Here is a 22,957-nt window from a genome sequence, read left to right as displayed (position 1 = left end):
ACCGTAGCAGAGAGAGCCTAGAGAAGGGTCCAATGTTGGATATGACTGGTGTAACCACAAATTAATAAGGACTAGAAGGTAGATGTTTTCTGTGTGGCTGCCAGGTGTGCATTTGTTCTAACAAATATGTTTTTACCTGATAGCTTTGTGCATGTGTGACACTGATTCATATAGAAGGTGATGAGAAGACAAGCATTAACTGGAAGAGAAATTATGTCAGAAGCAATGCTGTAACCAATCATAGAGTAACAGGACAACAATACACAGGTGTATTAATATCAAAATCCTAAAGTTCTTGTCACTTCAGCCCTTACTTTTAATCATAAATTAGGAGGGGAAAGCCAAGGTTAAAAGACCTTGTTTTAAGCTGTCAGGCTAGAAAGAGTAACACAGAATTTTCCTGTCCAAGATTTTCTAGTGATGTCACTCACAGGAATGTCATGCTGCATTCGGGACTCTCTTAAATAGTCACAGTTCGTTTAGGACTTTGTAGGTCAAAACTGGCCCTACATGTGTCTGACATGTGAAAGTTACAGTGGTTTGCACTCCTGTGCTGTTTACATGTTGGCTGAATCTCTTGTTTTGAAATAAATAGGATGCACAACTGGCTTTCATACAGCAATGTGAAAGTCTTTTGTTGTTCTGTGCTTGCAAGTTGTCAAACATTGTCCTTAACTAGGTGAGCCTTACCCACTAGAAAACCTCGATGAAATCAAAGCAGGAATTCCCTGACCTGAAGTTCTATGTGTCAGTCTTGAGTTTGGGTTTTTATTACCAGAAGAAATTAAACTTGATCCATGTAGTGTCTGTACCAATATATAGAAAATAATTTCGTGAATGCAAGTGAAGTGAGATAGTGATGGGTAATTCAGCTGATTTTAGGGAACAAAACCAGGAGACGGCAAAGACAGACATTTTCTTTTATGGAGGGAACGTGTTTGTGGTAACATGTTTTATGGGCTGTCAAAAATGCTACATCTGGTTGAGCTTAGTGCATGGCAAAATTCTTGTAGGGAGAACAAGATACTACTTGCTGAAGAGTGTGCCGAACACTTTTTTCTAACTACTGTGGCAAAATTAAGCTCAAGGAGTATGAAGGAAAGGCTCTTCATCTTATTGTGGGTGATGTTAGAGCTTTGAGTCTGCAGAAGACAGAAGCTAGGCTGGGTCAATAAAGCTTGGAAGAGAAGCGAAGGCTTTTAACCCACTTGGAAGTAGTGGAAACAAAGAGAAGGTAGTGAGAACAGTTGTGGTTTTGAGAATTATAACATTACCCCAACACTGTAGGGAGGGGAGTTAATTGAAGAATGGAAGTGCAGGAAGAAAAAGAGGTAAAAGTCTTTAGGAGAGGTGGCAGGAGTAGGATTTCATCCCCTTTTTCTTCCCATATGCCCCACAACATAAGTATTTCTGAAGTGCAAATGGAGACTGTCTGAAGAAATTTCCCAGTACTCTAGCATCTTCAGGTGGCAAGAACCAGTATTGATTTGTCTGTCCTTTACATGAAATTTTAACTTCCCAAAAGAGATTGTTTGCTTTTTCCCTGAAAGGCTGTGCTTTTAATCCCTAATCTTGGGATTGGATTAAGACCTGAAGCATGAGGCTTCTGTTCTTTCCTGTGCTTTGTTGCTGCAGGCTCGGAGCTGTGGGTACAACGGATAACTTGGTGAGTTGGGCCAGAGGTTTTGAGTACTGAGGCACTTAATTTGCCTGGCACTCCAGTAAACAAGAGTATGTCGTGTGATGGGGGCACAATGTACTTGTCCAGGTGGAAACTGCACCGATTTTGGAGCTAGATGCACTGTCACGGTGTCAGCACACCGCTAGTAAGCTGCAGGTGGTACAGCTTGCTGGTGGGCTGTACTGTGCTGCCTCTGCATTTGTGTGGAAGCTGCAGTCTGGTCATGGTACAAGCCCACTTTGTCCAGAAGGGCCAGCCCATGTGTTTCTGCAGTGGGCTTTGTTGTGCAGTACAGGCATAGTGAAAAGTCCAGCAAATAGAAATATTTTTATAACTCCATAATATTTTAAAATATAGTTTAAGGCTCATAAAAATGTCTTGGATTAATAAAAGTGGGTGAAGCTAAAGATGGGAGTAACATTTAAGTGACAGAAAAGGCATATAGAACCCTTTGTCATACTAGGATTTCTTGTTCTTTTAACTGGGATGTGACAGCAAGATTTCTTAGGAGTTTCTTTTAGTGTTGTGGGGGTTTTGTGAGATGATTAGTAGTAGTAGTAGTAGTAGTGTCAAATACAATTTGGCTGTCAGAATCTTCAGGAAAAACAGCAGAAATATAAACATAACAAGGTTGTGGAGCAGCAATTGCACTGCTGTGTAACGATGTAGGAACTATATACTACTTCTGCAGTGGTATTGGCCCTGCATAACCAACAGACAGGTAAAACTTCTTGGAAAGTTAAGTAAGCCTTCCATTTATCATAGGAAGCAAACCTATGGGACAGAGGAGCATTATATCAAGTACTACGTTCTTAAAACACATCCTTTTAAATAACATACAGCTTAAAAAAATTGTAAACTTGCCATTGTTTCAGTCAGGGGCATACACAGTATCAGGATTGCTGCTTAGGCCTCCTAGGCCATTCTGTAGTGGAAGTTACTGAACTTCAGGTTCTTGCATAAGAATCTGTAGCATGTCACAAAATGACCCAGGCTGAGCCAGTGGTCCTTGTAATAGATCTTTTTCCCCAGGTGCTATGTGGTGGTCCCTCAAAGTGGAAGAAAAATGTGGCCAGTCTGGACTAGAAGATCTGCTTTGCTTGAATAGTATAAAATTCTCTGAATTGTTATTACTTGTATGGCCATCAGACTCCCACTTTACCCTCTCCTCTTGGCAGCCCCTCAAAGCATACTAATGAGTGCAGCTTTGAGAGCTGATGGAAAGCATGGCCCCCAAATATATGTACTGGAAAGCATGCCTCCCCCCAAAATAGGTGCTGAAATAAAAAAGAAGAAAAACCAGCAATAGGACATGCACCTTTTACTCGTGGTGCTGAAAGCTGAGTACATGTTATAGCCAACAGCTCACATATCCTATCTTCTTGGGCTAAGTGACAGTTACGACTCAAGTTCTCATGCCAGCATTTGCATCCCAATAAATCCTTGCAATTTATACTCATGCAGGTTGACTCCCATCACTTGTTCAACTCCAGCGTGCCAGCTCTCATCTCCCCCTGACACATATACACTCATTCCATGCTATTATTAGCTCAGCTACGGGGTATTTTGACCCTACATGTTCATTTGATCCTTGTCAGCACACATGCAATAATTTAGTTAGCCTGCAGCCCCATGACTAGGATGAATAGATCTCACTGCACTCAAAAGGAAAAGCAGTGTATGGGTGAGGAGGAGGCTCCCAGCTGATGGAGAAAGTATACTACAATAATCCTAAAATTACCTTCCTTCTAACAGATTTAGAGTGTCATTTGGACAAAGGGAGAGTTCCTATTTTTTCTGTGATCTGAGCATCTCTTCCTTATTTAATATATACATTTGACTATACAGATTTTCCTCTTCTAGGTAGCAAGATTTCTTCACCGAAAGGGTTCTCAGGCACTGGAACAGGCTGCCCAGGGTAGTGGTAGAATCACCATCCCTGGAGGTATTTAAAAGACTGGTAGACGAAGTGCTTTTAGGGATATGATTTAGTAGTGGACAGGTACAGTTGGACTTGATAATCTCAAAGGTCTTTTCCAACCTAGCAATTCTATGATTCCATGAAAATATGATTCTTGGTAGAAAATGATTAAGATACTCCTTTTTTATATCCGAATTTAAAAAAATAATGCGTATGTGGACCAACAACTAATCACCATGTTTAAAAGGAAGTAAGTTCAAACTTTGCCTCTCTGCTCTGGGATGTACAAACGTGTTTTTTGCAAGATCTGAAACTATTCATGCAATGAAATAACATGGGGAGTAGGCAGAATGGGGAGTATTTAAGTTTAATGTACTTATCAAAGCAGTCGCTACCATTTTGTTTGCAAAAGGGTGTTATTTATTAAAAAGCAGAAAAACAAACAAAACGTCCTGTGTGGTGTAAATAGGTTGTGCAATGTAGTTTAGCTTTTCTGTATTGCAAAATGGTAAACAGCTTTGCCTCTTATCAGCATTCAAAGGATCGGTCAGTGATGTACAGTTTCCAGTGAGAATTCTTTTGTTGCAGAGTTTGCGTAGAAAATGGTAGCTTTCCCTAAATTATTGTAGTTGCATCCTGGAGATGTCTTTCTCTTCTCAAAGACTTCAGTAGAGGACTGAAACATGCTTTCCTCTATAATTAGCGTTTTCCCAAGATACTGTAAATACATGGTAGTTTTCTGGAGATGTGTTGACTTAATTGCTTACCTTGTCTTATTGAGGACCATGATGTGTCTTCAAGACAATTTAGTAATAATGGGGTGGGTGATAACAAAAGTTAGGAACTTTCTTCTTTCCACTCTTCCCTTCACTGTGGATCATCATGTGAAATAAATGAATTAAATGAACACTGTATCTCCACATTACTTTGGGAAACTGACTTTTCCTCTCGTGTTTAATATAGTATTTGTTTAAGTTTTTCTTGGAAGTTATGATTGAAGTAGAATCTTCCATAGTAATTTAGAGGTAGTGTAGAGGTAACAGTCTACTCTGTGATCTGACTTCAAGGCAGTAGATATTGAGTGCTTCCCCGTTTTTTTCCTTCCCTGATGAATCCAAACTTGTGTTATTTCCTGACTAAAATAATATGCTGATTCTTTGAAATGCACTTCTAGGGCACAACAGTTGCACTCAAAAAAAAAAAAAAAGATCTTTTCATTATAATTATTACTTATAGAAGTATAAAAGTAAATTACTTAGAGAAACATGACTGAAAGAATATTGCAGTTTCTCAGTTAAGTACTAGCCAGAAATTCCAGCAGAGATAACTGTTAGCTGTAGGTTGTCTGCTTAAATATATTTGACGGTGAGGGAGTAGAAACAGTGTCGGAGGGGCAAGTGAGTATTTCTCTGTCCAAAATGTGGAGTTAAGATAGCAAAGCATAACCTTCTTGAGTTATACTCTGTATAAACGCATTGAAAATATTCCAGAGCTCTTTCTTTAAAATTTACAGAATTTGATAGTTGTGAAGGCATGTTATTCTAAGCTACCACAAATTTTCATTCAGCCTGAAGCAACAGAATAGAGTCAAAATTCATGTCAGCAGAGTTGCTCTCACTTAACTTCTTTCCTCAACGTTACTCAACTCAAAAGACTAAAATGATGAAATATGAGTTGACCAGAAAGGAAGAGCCTATTTCAGTTATTTCATTGACGTTTTTTGGCTTGTGTTAGTGATTCATTTATTTTAGACCGAAGAAGCCTCTGTCAATAAAACCAAAATACTCTCAATACTGTTTGGATACAATGAAATATTTTACTATGACAAAGATTGATCTGTATTTGTTCTATTATCTTGCTAATAGCCAACAACAGTTAGTTGTTCCCATATGCCAAGTTGGCAGACTTGTATGCATTACATCAAACAGTCTTTACCAGAAATCTTTTAGACCTTCTGAACTATGTTTGCTTTTGAGCCTGTTATCTTTTCCTTCTGTCCCAAAAAGTGAAAGGAGAGAGAGAAGTACAAAAGATGAGAAGAAAATAGTGTGAGACTTTCTATACAGAAGACATGGAGAAGGCTCGTTAATAAGCCTTCTTTAGAGTAGTGAAACTGTAGTATAGCCACTAAAAAAAAACCCAAAAAACAAAAAAAAACAAAGCCCACCAAACCCCAAAACAAAGCCAAATTCACTTGCTTTTAATATTTTTTTAAATGTACTACCAAAAAAAAGTATTCCCAGCAGCCATAAGGTGTGGCTGGAAATGCATCAGCTGATTAACCAATATTCAGATCAGTTACATTCCAGCACGCCTTTCAGTCTCAGTTGCTTAGTCAAATGGCAGTCTATTCTTATCCAAGCTTTGTCGCCAAATGGGATAAACGGGCACATCTGACTGACGGGAAAGCTTAAATTTTTCCAGGCCTGTCTGTAAAGCATTCTTGTAATAAAGGAGAAACCTTGCAATATGCTGTTTCCCAGACACAGAGCTGACAGGAGATAAGGCTCTTAAATAAACGGATCAGCTCTCTTCACTCAGAAGCTGTGCAGAAATGATAAACCATCTGCTCTGCTGATTGTCCCTAAAGGATAAATGAAAACTAAAGTGAAGTTTGGCTGGGTTTTCTCATTTAGTCTGCCTAATGAGCTTTTTTACTAATTGTTCAGCATGCAGTCTTTAAGACAACAGTTATTAGTGATGCCACATGGCAGCTCGCTAAACTCTGACAACGTGGTTAATGAGACACAAGATGAAGTGCCTAGGTAGGTAAACAATGTAAACACAGAGAATTTTCTAGATGTAACATGGAGGTGATACGTGTCTAATACTTGACTGGTTGTTTCAAAAATCTTTGTCCTCCACAGCTAGGATTTGATCTCTGCTTTGGTTTTTTTTTTTTTTTGTTTTTGTTTAATGTTGGCTAGAATTGTTGGATTTTCCTGGGGTTTAGTTTTGCTCTTTTACTAAAATTCATTTGTACAATTTTTGCGTGAACCTTCCTCATGGGCTTAATTGCCCTCTTCAGCACTCAGATGAGGCACTAACATTATCCCTGTCTAATTAGTGGAGGAAGAAAATTGACAGATTGGGAAACAGGCATACAGATCAGAATTGTTTGCCCTAACATGAATCTGAGCTAGCTGGGTACTCCTGTAGTAGAGAGAAACCAGGTGCTTCAGACTTCCAGATATTTGGTAACTTGCAGACTTGTCTAAGATAATATATATAGTCCGTAACACTGCTAGAACTGTGGCCCAGAACAGAGAAAGTTTAACATGATTCTGAAAACTAAACACGTGAGGTCAGGGATAATTTCACAATGAGAATGGTTGGTGTGAGTCTATATTTATGTATAACTGGGAATGAGATAGAGTCCTCTGTGTTATTACAAAGAAGTTAAATGTCCTTTTCTTACATTCTCAGTGGGTTTCTTAGGTTTTGGTAAGTTTGAATTGGTGATTTTTTTTTTATTTTTTTTTTAAGTCAGCAGCACTACTTGTGTAGGTCTGTTGAGTAGGTTTCCTGCTGGGGAAACTTACCTCTTTATGGAGTAATCACAATTAACAGTGGTACAAGAGCTGAAGGAGCATAGGGAAATTTCTACAGACAGTTATGGGCAAGAGTTTTCTATTTGGGTTGGTGCGGGCAGTGGGACAGCAAAGGTTGGTGGCACAATATGGGATCAGATGGAAGTATAGTGAAGTAGTAAAATGGAAGAGTGGGTAAGTACATTGCTGGAGACAAAGGATGAGCCCTGATAGGGCTGTGAAGTTCCTAAGAGTGGAAGAGCAGTGAAGGAAGCATAGCTGAAGCTACTAGCTAGGGTAACTAAGTAGTACTACACTGAATAGTTGTGAGGAAGTGATGTGAGTATAGAAAGGCCATTGGTGACTTGGGGGGGCTGTCACAGTCTAGAGTGTTGTGGTGGTGGACGAAAAAATTATCAGGCTGATAAGAGACAATAGATTCTTCAGGTACTCTGGGGAAAGAAATAGCAGTCATAGGATGGAGAGACAAAGATGCTGTAGTCAGTGCCACAACAGTGGTATCTCTACAGAAGAAGAATCTGGAGTTATTTTTGGTTATGTTACACTTAAAACTTTTACAGAATGTCTAAAAAAGAAAAAAAAAAGATGCAAAACTCAGGTGAGGATACAGGAGTTGATAGAAGACTAACCAAACCCCAGTTAATTCTTTTGTGAATAATTTGCTTAATTTTTATTTCAGCCATGTGAGTAGATACTATTTGTCAGGGAAGAAGCACCCTTTTAACCTAAAAAAAGTAAGAACCTGAGCTGCTGGGGAAGCTTCCAGTGTAAAGCGTTTGCATTAACTTGTAGAAGCTTTGTCCCATTTGGTCCTTTTCTTCTTCGTTGTTTCAGAGAATATGACGGTGCAGACTTGCTGGCTGGAATAGCTCTGTGTGTGCTATTATGCTTTTGTATGCTAATTACACCAGTATCCTGATTTTTCTGCCTTGTAAACCCAGTTCAATGTAAGTGTTTCTGTACCCTGAGGCTCATCTGTGTCATGGTAATCATGTACAGAATTTAAGGCAGCGTTGCCATAAGCAGATGAGGACATATGGTGAAGGCTGAAGCAGTATGTTAGTTTTGTGTGGTCAGCTGCATCAAGAGTGCAAATGAGGACAAGGATGAAGTACAGATGCCAAAAGGTATTCCTGTCAGATGCTTTCAAGTGCGGCTAACATGTTTTTCGCTTGGAAATTAAATTCCCTTTTTAGAAAGCTTGGGGGGTCAGAGAGTTTGAGGACTCCAGGAGAGAGTGAGTCCAGGATCTGAGCAACGCCTCCAGAACCACTATGGGATTAAACACAGGAATACTGCTGCTTCTTTGTTGTCTGTTTTTTTTACGTTCACCATCAGGTCACTGGAACGTGTTAAATGCCTCTGTATGCAAGATGAAGATGCCTGCAGTTTCAGACAACTTCTCTTATCACAAGTGAATAGCAAGCCAGCCACCTTTTTGTCCCTTTCACTTAACTCATGCAGTTGACCCTAGGGTGTACCAATGTGATCAAGGGAAGACAACTGGATATAAGGGGACACAAAGTAGTGTTTAAAGTTCAGACACCCAGGTCATGCCCATTCAATTTGCAAGACTCAGTCAAGTCCTTCTTTCTGAAGGGAGAAAATGAAATTGAGAGGCCAATTGATATGATACAGCTAAAATACTTACTAGGGCATGGGCTTTTTGCCAGCTTGGGCTTCCCATTTCAGCTGAGCACATAGCTATGTAACCTCTAGCCATGACACACTGGCAACAGGCATGCCCAGGTGGGCACGGGAAGAAGGTGAAAAGTAGTGCTTTTGGGTAGGTTTAGCAGCCTCTGCAATTGCATCTCTGTTACCCAGAATTTCCAATTCTGGGCAATACTGAATGTCTGAGAGATCTATTTTGCCTGTAGGCTCTGCCCTAGCTTTACTGAAAGGTCTTTTTTTGGATGGGCAATTCCACAGGCTGAGTCTTCATCTGAAAGCGAAGGTCCAACAACCTAGCATCTGGACCTCCCTATTTACAAAGTTAAAAGTGGTTTTCCTTGTGTATTACTATAAAGGTAAATCAAGTGATCAGCACTTAGGTCTGAAATCTGAGTTTAAGCTTACCCAGAAGAATGTTACTGAATCAAGTCTGATGATGTTGTAAGTTCCTATATGAACTACAAGGCTTCTAAGGGTCTACTGCAGGGGTCTTCACAATGTGTGGATGAGCCAGTGATGAGTTCTCAGTGGACTGTAAGAACATTTCTCTGCCTTTTGGGAAGCATGTTCTCAGAGAAACTGGAAAATATGGGAAGGCACCGTTGCTTTAGACTGTGACCTTCTTGTGAAATGGACAGCTTACCAATCCTCTTGGAAGATTTGCTCTGGTTTTACACAGTCTATAGTAAGCCACCTGGACTGCCTTGTCGATGCCCCTGCGCTCTAGTTTGAGCTGGTTCTCTGGGAATGACAGAGTGCCTAGTTTACCTTTTGTTAGGGCAGCACAAGCAGACTTTGCCCCTTTATCTCTTTTTCAGGAGCCATCTAGCTTGTAATTGCATTTAAACAAGTATCAAATGGCTGTCATTCTTTTTGTTTGTTTGTTCTCTGGAGAGAGCATGCTAGAGTAGTGCACCAGCTGACAAAGAGAAGCCATTCATTTTGAGGAGACAGGGGACTCCTCAGGACCAACAAGGAAGGTGTCTGACAGCAAGACTGAAATTAAGCAGTCATATCTTGTGTCTGTGTCACAAATATGTAGAAGAATCTGAAGGACAAAGGTTGTGGATTAAATTCTTAAATGGATAAGTGCCAAGCAAATCCTAAAATGGGTTAAGCCTTTCTGGCAGACAATGGCTGACATGACAGCATCTGGACCCATGAACTTCCTTGTCCTTTTTAAATTCTTGAGTAACTGTTTATGCATTACTCTGAGTTTCAAGGAGAGCACCACTTGAAACCTTGCACATTAATTCACCTGGGAGTTGCCCTGTGGTTCAGCAGCTGTGTAATCAATAGTATACAAGAACTGTAAATGAAAGGAGAAGGTGTTACAGAGACCTAGGTGCACGCTGTGTTTAAACTTGGGTCTGGAGCCTGGTTGTTTTGAAGTAATGCAAATCACCCTTATTGTACAGGGCCACTTTTGGCCCACAATACTTAGTGACTTAGTTAGTGACTGATGTTTTATTTTAGTGTGTGTTTGTCAAAGCAAGCATAAAATCTAAAAGATGCCCAGAAATGTCTAGCAGATGCACGAAAACTTTCCCTGGGGAGCCCTGCCTGACAATGTGTCCAGACACAGGAGGTCAGACCAGGGAGCTACGTGATTGGTGTGTGAAGAGACAAAATACAGATAAAACCATCAAAAGAGGAATAATAGAAAGTGTCTGGTCTGCAATACCATGCATCTAATCTGTAACGTTCAAAGTGTACAATAATTACGAGATTTTTATACTAAGCAGCTGCAAAACAACAGGTGCAGGTTTGCCAAGGAAAGATTTCTCTGTGAATTGTGCTCTTGTTCCTTATGTGATATGAAAGTAGCTGCATTCAGCCTTAGCCAAAAAACCACTGCTTGCTCAAGGATAAAAATAGAGCTTTAAATATGGCAGTATCTTCTGATTATTCTCAAGTTATTCAGAGAAGTTCCCATATATTGAACAGCCAGTAGATTCTGCTGTACAAAAAGTGATTTCTACATACATTAAGAGGAGGAAACTCCGAGGATATTTATTTACCTGCTGTTATTAATTTTAAAACTAATAGTAACTGCTCGCATGTTTCATACAATCATTTTCATCATCTTATTTCTAACTCATAGGGAGGAACTGGAGCAGAGGAAAGGAAATTTAATAAGCAAAGCAGGGAACTCCTTTGGACAGTACTCTTGAATGAAGAGCGATAGTATTCAAATGAGCTCGCTGAGGTGTGAATGCTGATTACTTTAGGCTTCCTTGTTAAAGCTGTGATATGAACGCTGCTAAATGTGAAATATTTTATAGTACTGATGTCATAGCAGTGATGGTCTAAGAATACAAACAAGATAAAGCTTGTAGGTGAGGAGAACATTTTCTCATTTGCTGTTTTGGGTAGGAGGAGGGGAAGGGGCAGATGAGATTTTAATTTGAAAGCCATAAGTTCTCCTGTACCCTGGAAAAAAAAATTGTTGCTGCAAACATGGTAGATCATAGTTTAATTTCTGATTGTGAGTGGTGGTAGTATTTGGCCTTCAGCTGTCCTCACATAAATAGACTAGTTGTACTAGGGGAAGAGAAGAGTATTCTGGCCCTCTTTGATCTCTCTACTGAGAAAGCCAACGAGATTTCCAGTTATGGTGGTGGATTTTGTGTCTATGTGTGAGACACAAACACCTGTTTATTTTCCATAAAGTAATAAGTCACCAGATGGTAAAGATTTTTATCCATGCAGCTCTAGCTGGATTTGTACCAGTAAATTGGAGGCAAAAGGTACCATATGGTACTGTTAATCCCCAAAGCATTTGTTATTCCTAAAATAGTTTTCAACACCTTTTAGTGTTGACATCTCTTTCATAAATGTCTGTGCTTATTTATGTGGACAATGTTCAGATGAAGTGTAACTTAGAGTATTTGGGTTTCTGTTCTTTTTATATGAGTGTTCTTGAGGTTCAGCGCCAACTAGAAAATTAATTGTGTTTGGATAGTGAGTTAGGGGCTTATGTGAAATGTGTTACTTGTCTCATTGTAGTCTCCAGTGAATGTGAACTGTCACTGGCAGCCTCAGCAGAGAGACAAACTGCAAATAAGTGTGCTAACTTGAGAAGTGATGTGCATTCTGGTGGATAATATCTAATTATTATTTTAAAAAAAAAAGAAAAGATGTTTTATTGCGAACCATGGCCAGTGCGTGTGTCACTGCTGGCAAGGATCTATGAGATTGGGATGAGATTGTTCTCAGGTTCTGGGAGCAGGACTTAAGATACAGGGAGTATATTGAAGAGTGGACCTTGGTGGATGCGTGGGTGGGTGGCAGTTTTGGAGGGAGATGCTAAGGAAAAAATCAGTGTTAAATGAGTTTACCTAGACCACAGGATTTTGAGACTGGCCTGTGAACAACTCTGGAGCCATTGGACGCACTTGGGGACTTAGTGACTGGATATTCTTCAAGCCAGTAAGCATCCAGAGGGGAATATTCAGCCAGCTTTCCTCAGAAGGCACCCTGATTGCAACACAGTGCCTCTAGAACAGGACTGAAGCGTGTTTAATTTCATGATAATGAGGAAATATGTTTAACACAAATGTATCGCCACTGTTTCTGTGCAGATATTGTACTGGTAGGTGGAAAGCACTAGTGCTTGAATTAAAGTTGTTCAGCTGAACAGCTCTGTCTTCTGAGGAATGTTTTATATTATAAAAGCATGTCAATAAATACCACATACATATAAAGAAACAGAACTAGAAGCTTTTAACCTTTGGAAAATATGTCAGTATCTGAGTTCACAAGTTGCTTATTAAAAGTGATAAGGTTAGGCATTCCAGCATGGTTTAAAGAAATAATTTCAAAGCAAGAAAAATAGCAAAACTTAAGCCTACGGTTTGAATAGGATTACATTTGTTCAGCATTCTTTCAAGAAGAAAAAACTGTATTGGTAGTTAATGTCTTTTGTGGAGCACTGAGTCGTGGAATCAATTTCTAAAGTGAGCTATGAGGACAGCTGTCATCAGACCCTGAAACCTCAAGTGGTCTTCTCGTCAGCCCTTCCTCCCTCAGTTTGCAGGTATTCTTTGCCTTGTCTCTAGTTTGTTTCATAGTTCATTGCATAGGTTAGAGTTATAACTTTGGTTTCAACTTGCTCTGTTGGGGAGGAAACAGATCTGATGTTTCAGTGCACGTACCAAATAGACACTAAGTTGAAATTACTGTTTCCTAGAGTGTCTCATGTTCTACAGTGGAAATGTCTCTTCAGGCTTCCTTCAAAACTCCAGGAATTCTGCTCCTTTCTCTCCTGCTGTGAAAATACGTCTCTCCCTTGTCCTGCCTTTAATAAGAGCCTCTAAAGCCGGAAGTGGACAGCACTGTTTGCTTTCTGTTGCTACAATTTCACTTAGACTTTTGTTTCTTATTTGTTGTTCCTAACCCAGACTGTAGACAAGCTTTGTCTTCTGTCCATTTTTCTCCCCTTGTTTTGCCTCTTCCCAGCCCCAAATGCATCCTGAAATGAGATCCAGGTGTAGAACAGTTATTATAGTATTGCTGTTTCTAGCGATTTGGGTTGAAGGCTACTTAAATTTGAACCAAGTTCCAATTAGGCCACTCCAAGCTGAAGACTTTTCATACTATTTCCACTAACTAGAGGAAAAAAAAGCTCAAAGTGGCAGGGTTTTGAGGCAAGCACAGTGTAGATCAACAGAACTCCTGAAATTATCAAGTACCTCCAGTTGTGTGAGAGAGCTGATGGTCTTAGACAAATCCCATCAAAGTGTAAGTACTTATATTTTGCTGTACTGGCTCTGTTTTTCATAATTAATTGCATGTTGGTTTTTGCATGGTCTGACATTCAAAACTTAATAAATACTTTCATTTTTCAAATTTGGTCCCTGCATGCATCCTCTATTTGCTGACTGATCTTTGCTAGATTTCATAGAATCATAGAACTGTTTGGGCTGGAAGGGAGCTTAAAGATCATCCAGTTCCAATCCCTCTGCCATGGGCAGGGACACCTCCCACCAGATCAGGCTGGTCAAAGCCCCATCCAACATGGACTGAAAACTTCCAAGGATGGGGCATTCACAACTTCTCTGGGAAACCTGTGCCAGTGCCTCAACTACCCTCAATGTGAAAAATTTCTTCCTAATGTTTGATGTAAAACTCTCCTTTTCCAATTTAAAGCCATTCCCCCTCATCCTGACACTACATGCCCTTGTAAAAAGTCCCTCCCCAGCTTTCCTGTAGCCCCTTCAGGTACTGAAAGGCTGCTGTAAGGTCTCCCCAGAGCCTTCTCATCTCCAGGCTGAACAACCCCAACTCTCTCAGCCCGTCCTCATATCAGAGGTGCTCTGGCCTTCCCATCATCTTTGTGGCTGTCCTCTGGACCTGTTCCAACAGTTCCATACCTTTCTTATATTGAGGATTCCAGAACTGAACACAACACTCCAGATGAGGTCTCACAAGAGACCTCATATAAATAAGGTCTCTTATTTATATAAATAAATATATATCTATATAAAAAAATATATATAGATATATAATATATATCTATATAAAAATATATAATATATATCTATATAAAATCTATATAATAAATCTCTATATAAAATCTATATAATATATATCTATATAAAAAAATCTCTATATAAATAAAGGGGGAGAATCCCTTCCCTCGCCCTGCTGGCCACGCTTCTTTTGATGCAGCCCCAGATACGGTTGGCTTTTTGGGCTGCGAGCACACGTTGCCAATTCATGTCAAGCTTCTCATCAACCAGCCCCACAAGGCCTTCTCCTCAGGGCTGCTCTTAATCACGTTGTCCCCCATTCTGTATTGGAAACCACAGATTGTCCTGGCCCAGCTGTAGGACCATGCACTTGACCTTGTTTCCCAGAGAAGAGCAGGGAGTGTGCATGACCATTTTGACGTTGTATGTCAAGATGGTTAGTTAACTAAAGCTGGCTTTAACAAGTTCCTAAGAGATCTACACACAGGCTGGAGAATGTACATCTTTAGTTTTCTGTATTACAGGGCTGCATAGCTCTCCTGATTTTTCTTGTGGTTTTTTTTTTTTCCCCCCTTGATCTGCCAGCTTGAGTTTTTCATGCTATAAAATCATCTGCTTTTTTCACACAAATAATTAAACAGTGCAAAGTTGTATTATATGTTTATGGAACATATTGATCAGTACAGCTACTCAAGTTTTTATATGATGACGTGGGACACTGTGCAATACTCCATCTGGAGAAGAATGGTTGAAGGTTTACAGGTTTGTTCACAGGCACTTGATAGAAGCTTGATAGAAGACAGTTCTCGAATAGGTACTGAGCAGTGAAGCTGCAGAACCTCATCTAGACTTGGTCACACACATCCTTCACTAATATTTCAGAAGTGAAATTTTCCAATTAACCTTTTTCCTAGATACATGTGCTTCTTCCTTGTTTATGTCTGAATGTGGCAGCTGCAGATTGCAAAGGGCCAGAGGAAGGCAAAACAGAGTTCTACCCTCCCCTCAGACAAGCCAGGACCACCTTATTGACTTGAACGTATATCACCATAGTGATTATGGGATGTTTCTCCTCTTCCTTATATAGAAAAAAACCTCTAACAATATTAACCTGTTAATTTACTTTGCTGCTACCAACATTACGTTGTTCTTTTGTTCCAGGATAAATGATCCCTTTTGGAGACTGATTTGTGCTGCCAGCAAACCATGAGCTAGTTCTCTGCTTCAAATGCCTTACCAGCAGCTTCCATTTCATTTTTTCTCAGCAGGTAAGTGCAAAGTGCTTTTCACTTTCAACAATGTTAGTGGAGTCATGGTGTGCTGAGAGATGGCCCCAAAACACTTGCCATCGGTCTTATTCCTAAATCATCTACCTACTCATTCTGCTTTCTGTTAGCTTGCTGTATTCAGTGTTGCACTACACAGGATTTGTTCTATCAGGAGCTGTGTGTATAATGCAAAAGATCTGAATTTCTTGAAAGCTGAGTCTCCAAATGTATGAGGTTCCCAGTTAAGGTCACTGCACGCCTTGGGAGGATATTTCAGTGGGAGATTGGTTGGTTGGTTTGATGTTTTTAAAGCAGGTATGCGTGAGCTGACGTTATAAATGCTGGTGCGGTGGGTAGAAGCAAAAATGAGAACTCCTTATGGCAGACCTCTGTAGAACCACACTGCCTTCCCACCACGGCCGTGGATTTCCATCCAGGCCTAGGGGGAGCAGTTAGAAAGCAAACCCTGAAAACATAAGGAGGCGAAGGTTTTCTTGATTGATTTTCTTGGGTTTTTGTCTTTGTTTTTTTTTTTAACAAAACTTTAAATAAGAAATAGCAGGAAAAAACAAACAAACAAACAAACAAAAACCAACTGTGAAGGAGTGTCTGGTTTATTGGACAACTGTATAAATTATTTCCATGGATCAAAACCCTTTGAAAAACAGGGACAGGAAGAACAGCCACTCCCTTTCTGAGCAGATGGCTGGAGCTGTGAACAGTGAACTGCAGCCAGCAGTTACCTGTAGGTCATACTAGGAGACTTGAGCTCAGCACTGCTGCTAGAAGCGCTTTGTATCGCCCTCACTTTCTAGGATGAGAGATCATTGAATGGCTACGTAATCCTCTTTAGATGGAGCTAAGTGAGTTTCTTTGTAGCTGTCTCCTGTGAGTAGATGGAGGTCTTTCACTCTTAAGATTCTTGTATGCTTACCACCAAGAGTCTGTCTCTTCCCTTACCCTCTTTTATCCAGCTACATGCCTGCATTACTGCATAAAGGTTTGATGTATGGCCATATCCATTATTGTTCCTGCTTTCATTTCTGTTCAAGCTACGTCAGCCTTTCCAGAAAGGCATAGTTTCCCCATCTGGTAATCAGCTGTGGAGATGCAATCACAACTCCAGTTAACAATAACTCTGATTTAATATGAGACTTTTGAATAACATTTCAATCTCCAGTGATTCAAGACAGATACTATTTTTTGTTGTTTTGGTTGTATAAATGAGAGCTGGTGACTGGAGTGGGGAGGGTGTCCCTGTATAAAAGCTCAGGCTTCCAGTGTAGTTTACTCCAACTTATATAATTAATACATAAACATATACCTTAGATGTGCTGATGGTTGAATTGACTTTAAAAAAAAAATTGGTAAGTGTCCCACAAAATTCTAGTGTTGAGGGTATTCTTTATCCTGAAACAAATAAGAGTTGAAACCTAGGTTTGTGTTAAATTGCAAACACAGGAAAACTGAAAATGCTGGGTTTTAGGTAGTGTTCAGCTGGCTCCTTCTGAACAGCTGTAGCACCTCAAGCAAGCTGTCATCTTAGTCCTGCAACCTGCTGTCATCCTCCAAGCAGAGCTTGCTGCTGTGTGTTTCACATTGCTAAGTGCAGTCAGTGACCTAGCAAGGAGGGTGAGCAGCAACATGGGCAAGAATCCAAGAGAATAGGAACTCAAAATTCCTGAGGGTCATTAATAACCTGGAGTAGGAGAGCCAACTAGTTGAATGTGGCAAACCCAAAACTTCACCATTTGGACTGAGAAATGAAAAAATTCTCTTTCCTGGCCCAGAAATAGCTTTGGATTATTTATTTTTCAGTTGAGACACCAAAGCAAACGCATTAATCTTATATAGAACATAAAGCACTTGTTCCCAAAAGGGATCAAGTAGTGGAAAGATAAGACAGAAATGCTGCTGGTGTTACAGTACATTTCAAGTAGACAAAGCACCAAGAAAATTGCTGTGTGCTTTATACTAATATTTAAATAGAAATTATGCCCCGTCACATTCCATACGCTGTACAAAGTCAGTCTGTATCTGCCCTACAGTGCTTATAAGTAGACAGATAAATTGACTTTGGTCAATATTTTTGCTTTGTGTTTTAATAGGATTAGATGACTGTCCCTGTGCTGGAGCTCTAGCACCTTGCATGCCTGCTCTCCACAGACTCTGTATGGACAGTACTCAAGAGTCCTGTCATGCTCTTTTTACAGTCTTTCACAACAAGAACCAGTTCCAGCAGGTCTGTTGAGGAACGTAAATGGAAGTCTTGATTGTTAAAGGTTTTTTTTTCCATTTTAGTAATTGATCTATAAGTTCTTAAAAGTCTAACCTTATTCATGCTTCCTTGTTTTGGAGGAGATAGGAGAAAATTGTAGTTTCAGTTGTATCTGAGGACATGAGAAAATCTGTTTTCTGGGACGCAGTCATTTCCCAGCAGTACATAAAGTACACAGCGAGGACCATGGCAGAATAACTAAAAGATATGGAGTAATTGAGTATTTTTTTGCTGGGAAAGCTCTGTCCTTCACTAAAAAGCTCCCAATAATGGGCAAGCACACAGTTCCTAAGATGCTGGCGGTCTTGCAGCTCTGAATTTCCAACCATGGCAGAATTCTACCAGTGGGAACTGGTGACCTTGAGAGATCCCTGAGATGGTACAGGCAGAACTTGGCCCCAGTGGTTTTTACAGGACATGGCACTGTGGTCCAAAACTGGTTCCTGTATGTTTGAGATAATCTTTTAAAGAGGCTGCTGGTAGTGTCCTGCAAGGCCTCATTTTCTTCTGTGCTTCAGGCCTTGAGGGAGGCCACAGAACCCAATAGTCCTGTCAGTTTTCTGTAAACTTCTTCTGTTGATGTTATTAAATTAAGCCACATCATTCAAACTTGCACTTTTTACCTCTAGCAACTGAAAAACTGCATGTTAACTGGTAACAAGTACTGAGAGGTTTGCATACACAGTTGGTTTGTTTTATTTGGAGGTTTGGTGGGGGGTTGTTTTGTTAGAATATTTAAAGTTCTCTGTGTCTGCCTTGGATTGGGAAAGTATCAAAGAAAGTAAGTACATTAAGTCCTTGGCATGCTGTAAGATGCATCATCAAACATTTTAGATGAAGAGGTTTGAAGTTTGGAGGGGGGGGTATTTGGTTTTGGGTTTTTTAAGACTTCTAGGTCTCCTAAGTAACAACATGGTTTGGCTCTTTGATTAGAGCTGAAACATCTTCAAAATGGACAAAATGCTTAACTGAAAGCAAAACACTCTGTTCTATGTCTTCCAGCATGAATTTTCAGAATATAACCTCGCCAGTGATAATGAGCTATATTTGGCACTTTTGTTAGCAAAGAAGTTTAACAGCTTAACAAACTCTATTTAGAAAAAAAAAAACAAACACAAAAAACCAACAACAACAAAAAAAAACCAACAACAAACTTTCTAATCCTCTATGCACAATTGGTAAAGTGATACCTTCTTTCTTCGTATCAAACTCAGTCTCTACATTAATTGGAAATAATGTTTTATTGTAGTGAAAATAAGATACCATTATGTCCATATATATACATACACAGACAAAGAAAAGATTCACTGTATATGCACTGAAATACTTCATACTCAGTGTAACCAAGACCCTCTTCAGCTTGTGCACAGCAAATACTACAATACTTTGAAACCATGCCTGATCCTAGGCACCATCTACTGCTGCACTTAGCAGGAACAGCACTGAAGCTGGCTCCCAGATTTGGTAGCGCTGTTGCTTGGAAACAAGTCATAAGTTGATGCCTACTCTGAGCCCGGTATTTCTCTCTTTAACAGTTACCATTATCACAAGGCCTTGGTGTAACAGGATGGCTCAGCTGTGCTGCTGGAGGGGCAGGAGGGATTAGGCTGGTCCTCAGGAACTCTGGATCAGCTGCTCAGGGAGCCCTTCGGTCACCCTGCGCAATGGAGCACAATCTCATAACATCTGGTCACAACAATATTCAGTAGCACCGTGTTACTTCCTGATGTCTTGCGTCGTCTGGGCTTACAGTGGTTTATGTAAGCATTTCTTTGACAGATGTGTGGCTCTGGCACCCATTCCCTGCCATTCAAGGCAAGTAGATACTATGCCAGTGATCCAGTGAGGTTCTCCAGAACATGTAGAAGAATTGCATTGAAATCTTCCCTTGTTTAAGTAAGCCACCTACAGACGAGTACTTAATTCTCACTGTCACTTAACTCTAAAAAGTATCAGGTGGCTGTTGGCACATGTGGGCCAAGAACTACAGACTTTGTAGAAATAAAGAATAACTTGGCCTTGTTTGCTAGCAGAAGCTAATGTGAGACTATTAGGTGCCCTAACCCTGACAGCTGTGTTAATGCCTTAAACAAGAGACTGAACAGACCCCCAACACGCCTTTACATATAGTCACAACTCTCTTTGTAACTTCTACATAAAAGTCTGTTTCTGTACCTCAGAAAGTCCCCATCTCAATTCAGCTATTTTAAAATGCTTCAGGCTGACTACTTCTGTTTAAGGAACTCTACATTGACTTCCACTAAGCCAAGAATACTCTCATGTTTTCCCTTCCCTTCCCAGAAATTGCTGCCATCCCAAATATGCCTGCACTTAAATACCAGAGCCTAATTTTGAAATGGAGCTCATGGTAGGCTATTCCACGGTTCAGTAAAGAAAATTCAAATATTAGTTGGCTGAATTCAACATTGAGTAACGACTAAATATGTTTTTTAAAAGGGCTGGCATAAATGCCACTGCAGTATTTAATCATTAAGCTATTCATAGTTCTATTTCAACAATTAAATCCATTATGAAAACAAGCCGGTAGGAAAACACACAACAAATAAATAACACATAATAATGTATAAGATATCAAACAAGTTGTCTACATAGAAAAAAAAAGCCAATGTTAGTCACTTAACCTTCATGGAATACTTGTATAATTGAAGCCTTTCTGTACCCCAGCTCGTGTGCCTGTCAGGAACAGCTGGAGAACCAACTATCCTGGCTTTAAAAACACTCTACTGTACTGCAGAAGTACTACTCTGCCTTGCTGAGGTACTCCATGAAGTCACTACTGACGGGTGAGAGTCTTTAGGAGGCCTGCAGGCTCAGTACTATGTTCCATTTTGCTAATGTCAGGTGGTAAAATGTATGTTGGGCATCTGTACACAAAAAACATTTTTCAGGTGAGTTTGTTTGTGTTTATCAAGGGAGTGGTTTAAAATAATGCTAATGTCATTCTAGCACAACAGTTCTCCATTACAAATCATTTGTGTGCAAATCATTTCTTTGCACTAGTGCCTTTTACTTGTGAAATCACTACAGTAACCTCCAGTGAGGGGATAAATGCCAGAAAGGGATTTTAAATGTGCATTTTATTTTGATTGTGCATGTGTCTCCTCTTACCTGAGGAACTCTTTTGCCTTGATATACAAACGTTCACTGTCCATTTCAGAGTTAAAGAAAAATGAACTTTCATAACCTCTGCCACTTTTGATCACCTCTTAAAAATGTCACTTTATGCAGAAAAGCCAGAAGTAATTGAGATAAACAGACATCTGTACATTTTAGCCATTCATTTAGAAAACATCTGTATCCATCCATGCAATGTTAAGACTATAAGTAACTTTGCAGTTACATCTGAGCCCATTGCTATGGCAATAAGGCAGTCGTTATCTCTCACATGCATTCTACTGATTTCTTTTTTCTTAAAGCAGCTTCCTGAAATGAAAAACAAAAAAGCAATGATTAAGTTAGTCTCTTTCAAACATTGGATTCAAAGCTTATACGATGCAACCCTTACTACTTTCCAGCTGTGGAAAATTTAGATACTGAACCTTTTCAAGATGAAAAAAATAAACTGAAATGGAAAAATGTGAACTGCTGTTATTTTCAATTAAAAAAAAAAAAAAAAAGCATAGTTGATAGTTGAGCTCAGTGATGTCAAGATCAGTGGCAGCCTAGGCTGCAGTCATCACACACTGGTGGAGTTCAAGGTCCTGAGGGATATGGGACAGGCAAGGAGTATAGTCGGGACCCTAAATTTCGGGAATGCAGACTTCCAGCTCTTCAAGGAGTTACTCAGTAGGACCCCTGGGACATGATCCTCAGGGACAAGGGAGCAGAACAGAGCTGGCCAATATTTAAGGATGCTTTCCATAAAGCACAAGACCACTGAGTCCCCAGATGCAGGAGATCGTGCAGGGAAGGGAAGAGACCAGTGTGTCTGAGTTGAGACCTTCTGGTCAAACTGAAAACCAAGACGGAACTGCACACGCAGTGCAAGCAGGGACAGGGAACCTCAGAAGGGTATAGAGATGCTGCCCGGTTGTGTATGGATGGGGTCAGGAAGGCCAAGGCACAGCTGGAGCTGAACTTGGCAAGTGAAGCAAAGAATAACAAGAAGGGCTTCTGGGTATGTCAACCAGAAAAAGAGGTTAAAGAAAGCACACACCTCCAATGAACAAATATGGTGACCTCATATCAACAGATGAGAAGGCTGAGGCACTCAACAATTTTTTTTGCCTCAGTCTTCAGAGAAGGCTGAGGTACTCAACAACTTTTTTTGCCTCAGTCTTCACTAACAGCCACTCTCCTCACCCCTCCTGGGTGAATAGACAAGAAGGTGGGGACCTCGTGGGTAAAGCCCCTCCCACTGTAGGGGAGGATCAGGTTTGTGACCACCTGAGGAGCATGAACATATATAAGTCTATGGGATCTGATGAGATGCATCCCAGAGTCCTGAGGAAATTGGCTGATGTGGTTGCCAAGACACCATCTCCATCATATTTGAAAAGTCATAGCAATCCGGAGAAGTCCTTGGTGACTGGAAGAACGGTAACATTGTGCCCATTTTTAAAAAAGGGTAGAAAAAATGACCCTGGGAACTACCAACCTGTCAGCCCCACCTTGGTGCCTGGGACAATCATGGAACAGATCCTCCCAGAAGCTATGCTAAAGCACATGGAGGACAGGGAGGTGATTAGTGGCAGCCAGCACGGCTTCATCAAGGGCAAGGCCTGCCTGACCAACCTAGTGGCTTTCTTTGATGGCGTAACCACATCAGTGGACACGGGAAAAGCAATGGATGTGATTTATCTGGACTTCTGTAAAGCCTTTGACACAGTCCTGCACAACATCCTCCGCTCTAAATTGGAGAGATATGGATTTGATGGGTGGGCTGCTCAGTAGATAAGAAATTGGTTGGATGGTTGCAACCAGAAAGTAGTGGTCAATGGCTCAGTGTCCAGATGGACATCTACGACAAGTGGTGTCCCTCAGGCATCCATACTGGGACCAGTGTTATTTAATATCTTCACTGATTATATCAACAGTGAGATCGAGTGATTGCAGATGACACCAAGCTGAGTCACTTAGTTGTCACATC

At 40.3% G+C, this 22,957-nt stretch overlaps 1 protein-coding gene and 1 long non-coding RNA gene across 7 annotated transcripts in view; one reads left to right on the top strand and one right to left on the bottom strand.

Annotated features, from left to right (window-relative positions):
- The first annotated feature begins 6,163 nt into the window (after positions 1 to 6,163).
- On the top strand, positions 6,164 to 19,509 carry LOC128851632 (uncharacterized). The gene is made up of 3 exons (XR_008448990.1): positions 6,164 to 6,367; positions 15,463 to 15,569; positions 19,383 to 19,509. It is a non-coding gene; the product is annotated as an uncharacterized LOC128851632 (long non-coding RNA).
- The window catches only part of IMPG2 (interphotoreceptor matrix proteoglycan 2), a 65,891-nt gene continuing 58,513 nt past the window's right edge, over positions 15,580 to 22,957 (bottom strand). For 5 of the 6 annotated variants that reach the window (XM_054061361.1, XM_054061378.1, XM_054061370.1 and 2 more), the window contains one exon: positions 15,581 to 21,291. In XM_054061361.1, the coding sequence (XP_053917336.1) occupies positions 21,279 to 21,291 (13 nt within the window). In that variant the 3' untranslated portion in view covers positions 15,581 to 21,278. Of the gene's footprint in view, positions 21,292 to 22,957 lie in introns of all 6 variants that reach the window. The other variant, XR_008448974.1, reaches the window with a different exon arrangement.

This window comes from Cuculus canorus, chromosome 1 (genome assembly GCF_017976375.1).
Source record: "Cuculus canorus isolate bCucCan1 chromosome 1, bCucCan1.pri, whole genome shotgun sequence".
Classification (NCBI taxonomy): Eukaryota; Metazoa; Chordata; class Aves; order Cuculiformes; family Cuculidae; genus Cuculus; species Cuculus canorus.
Note: the sequence above shows the minus strand (reverse complement) of the source record. Positions and strands in the feature narration are given on the sequence as shown.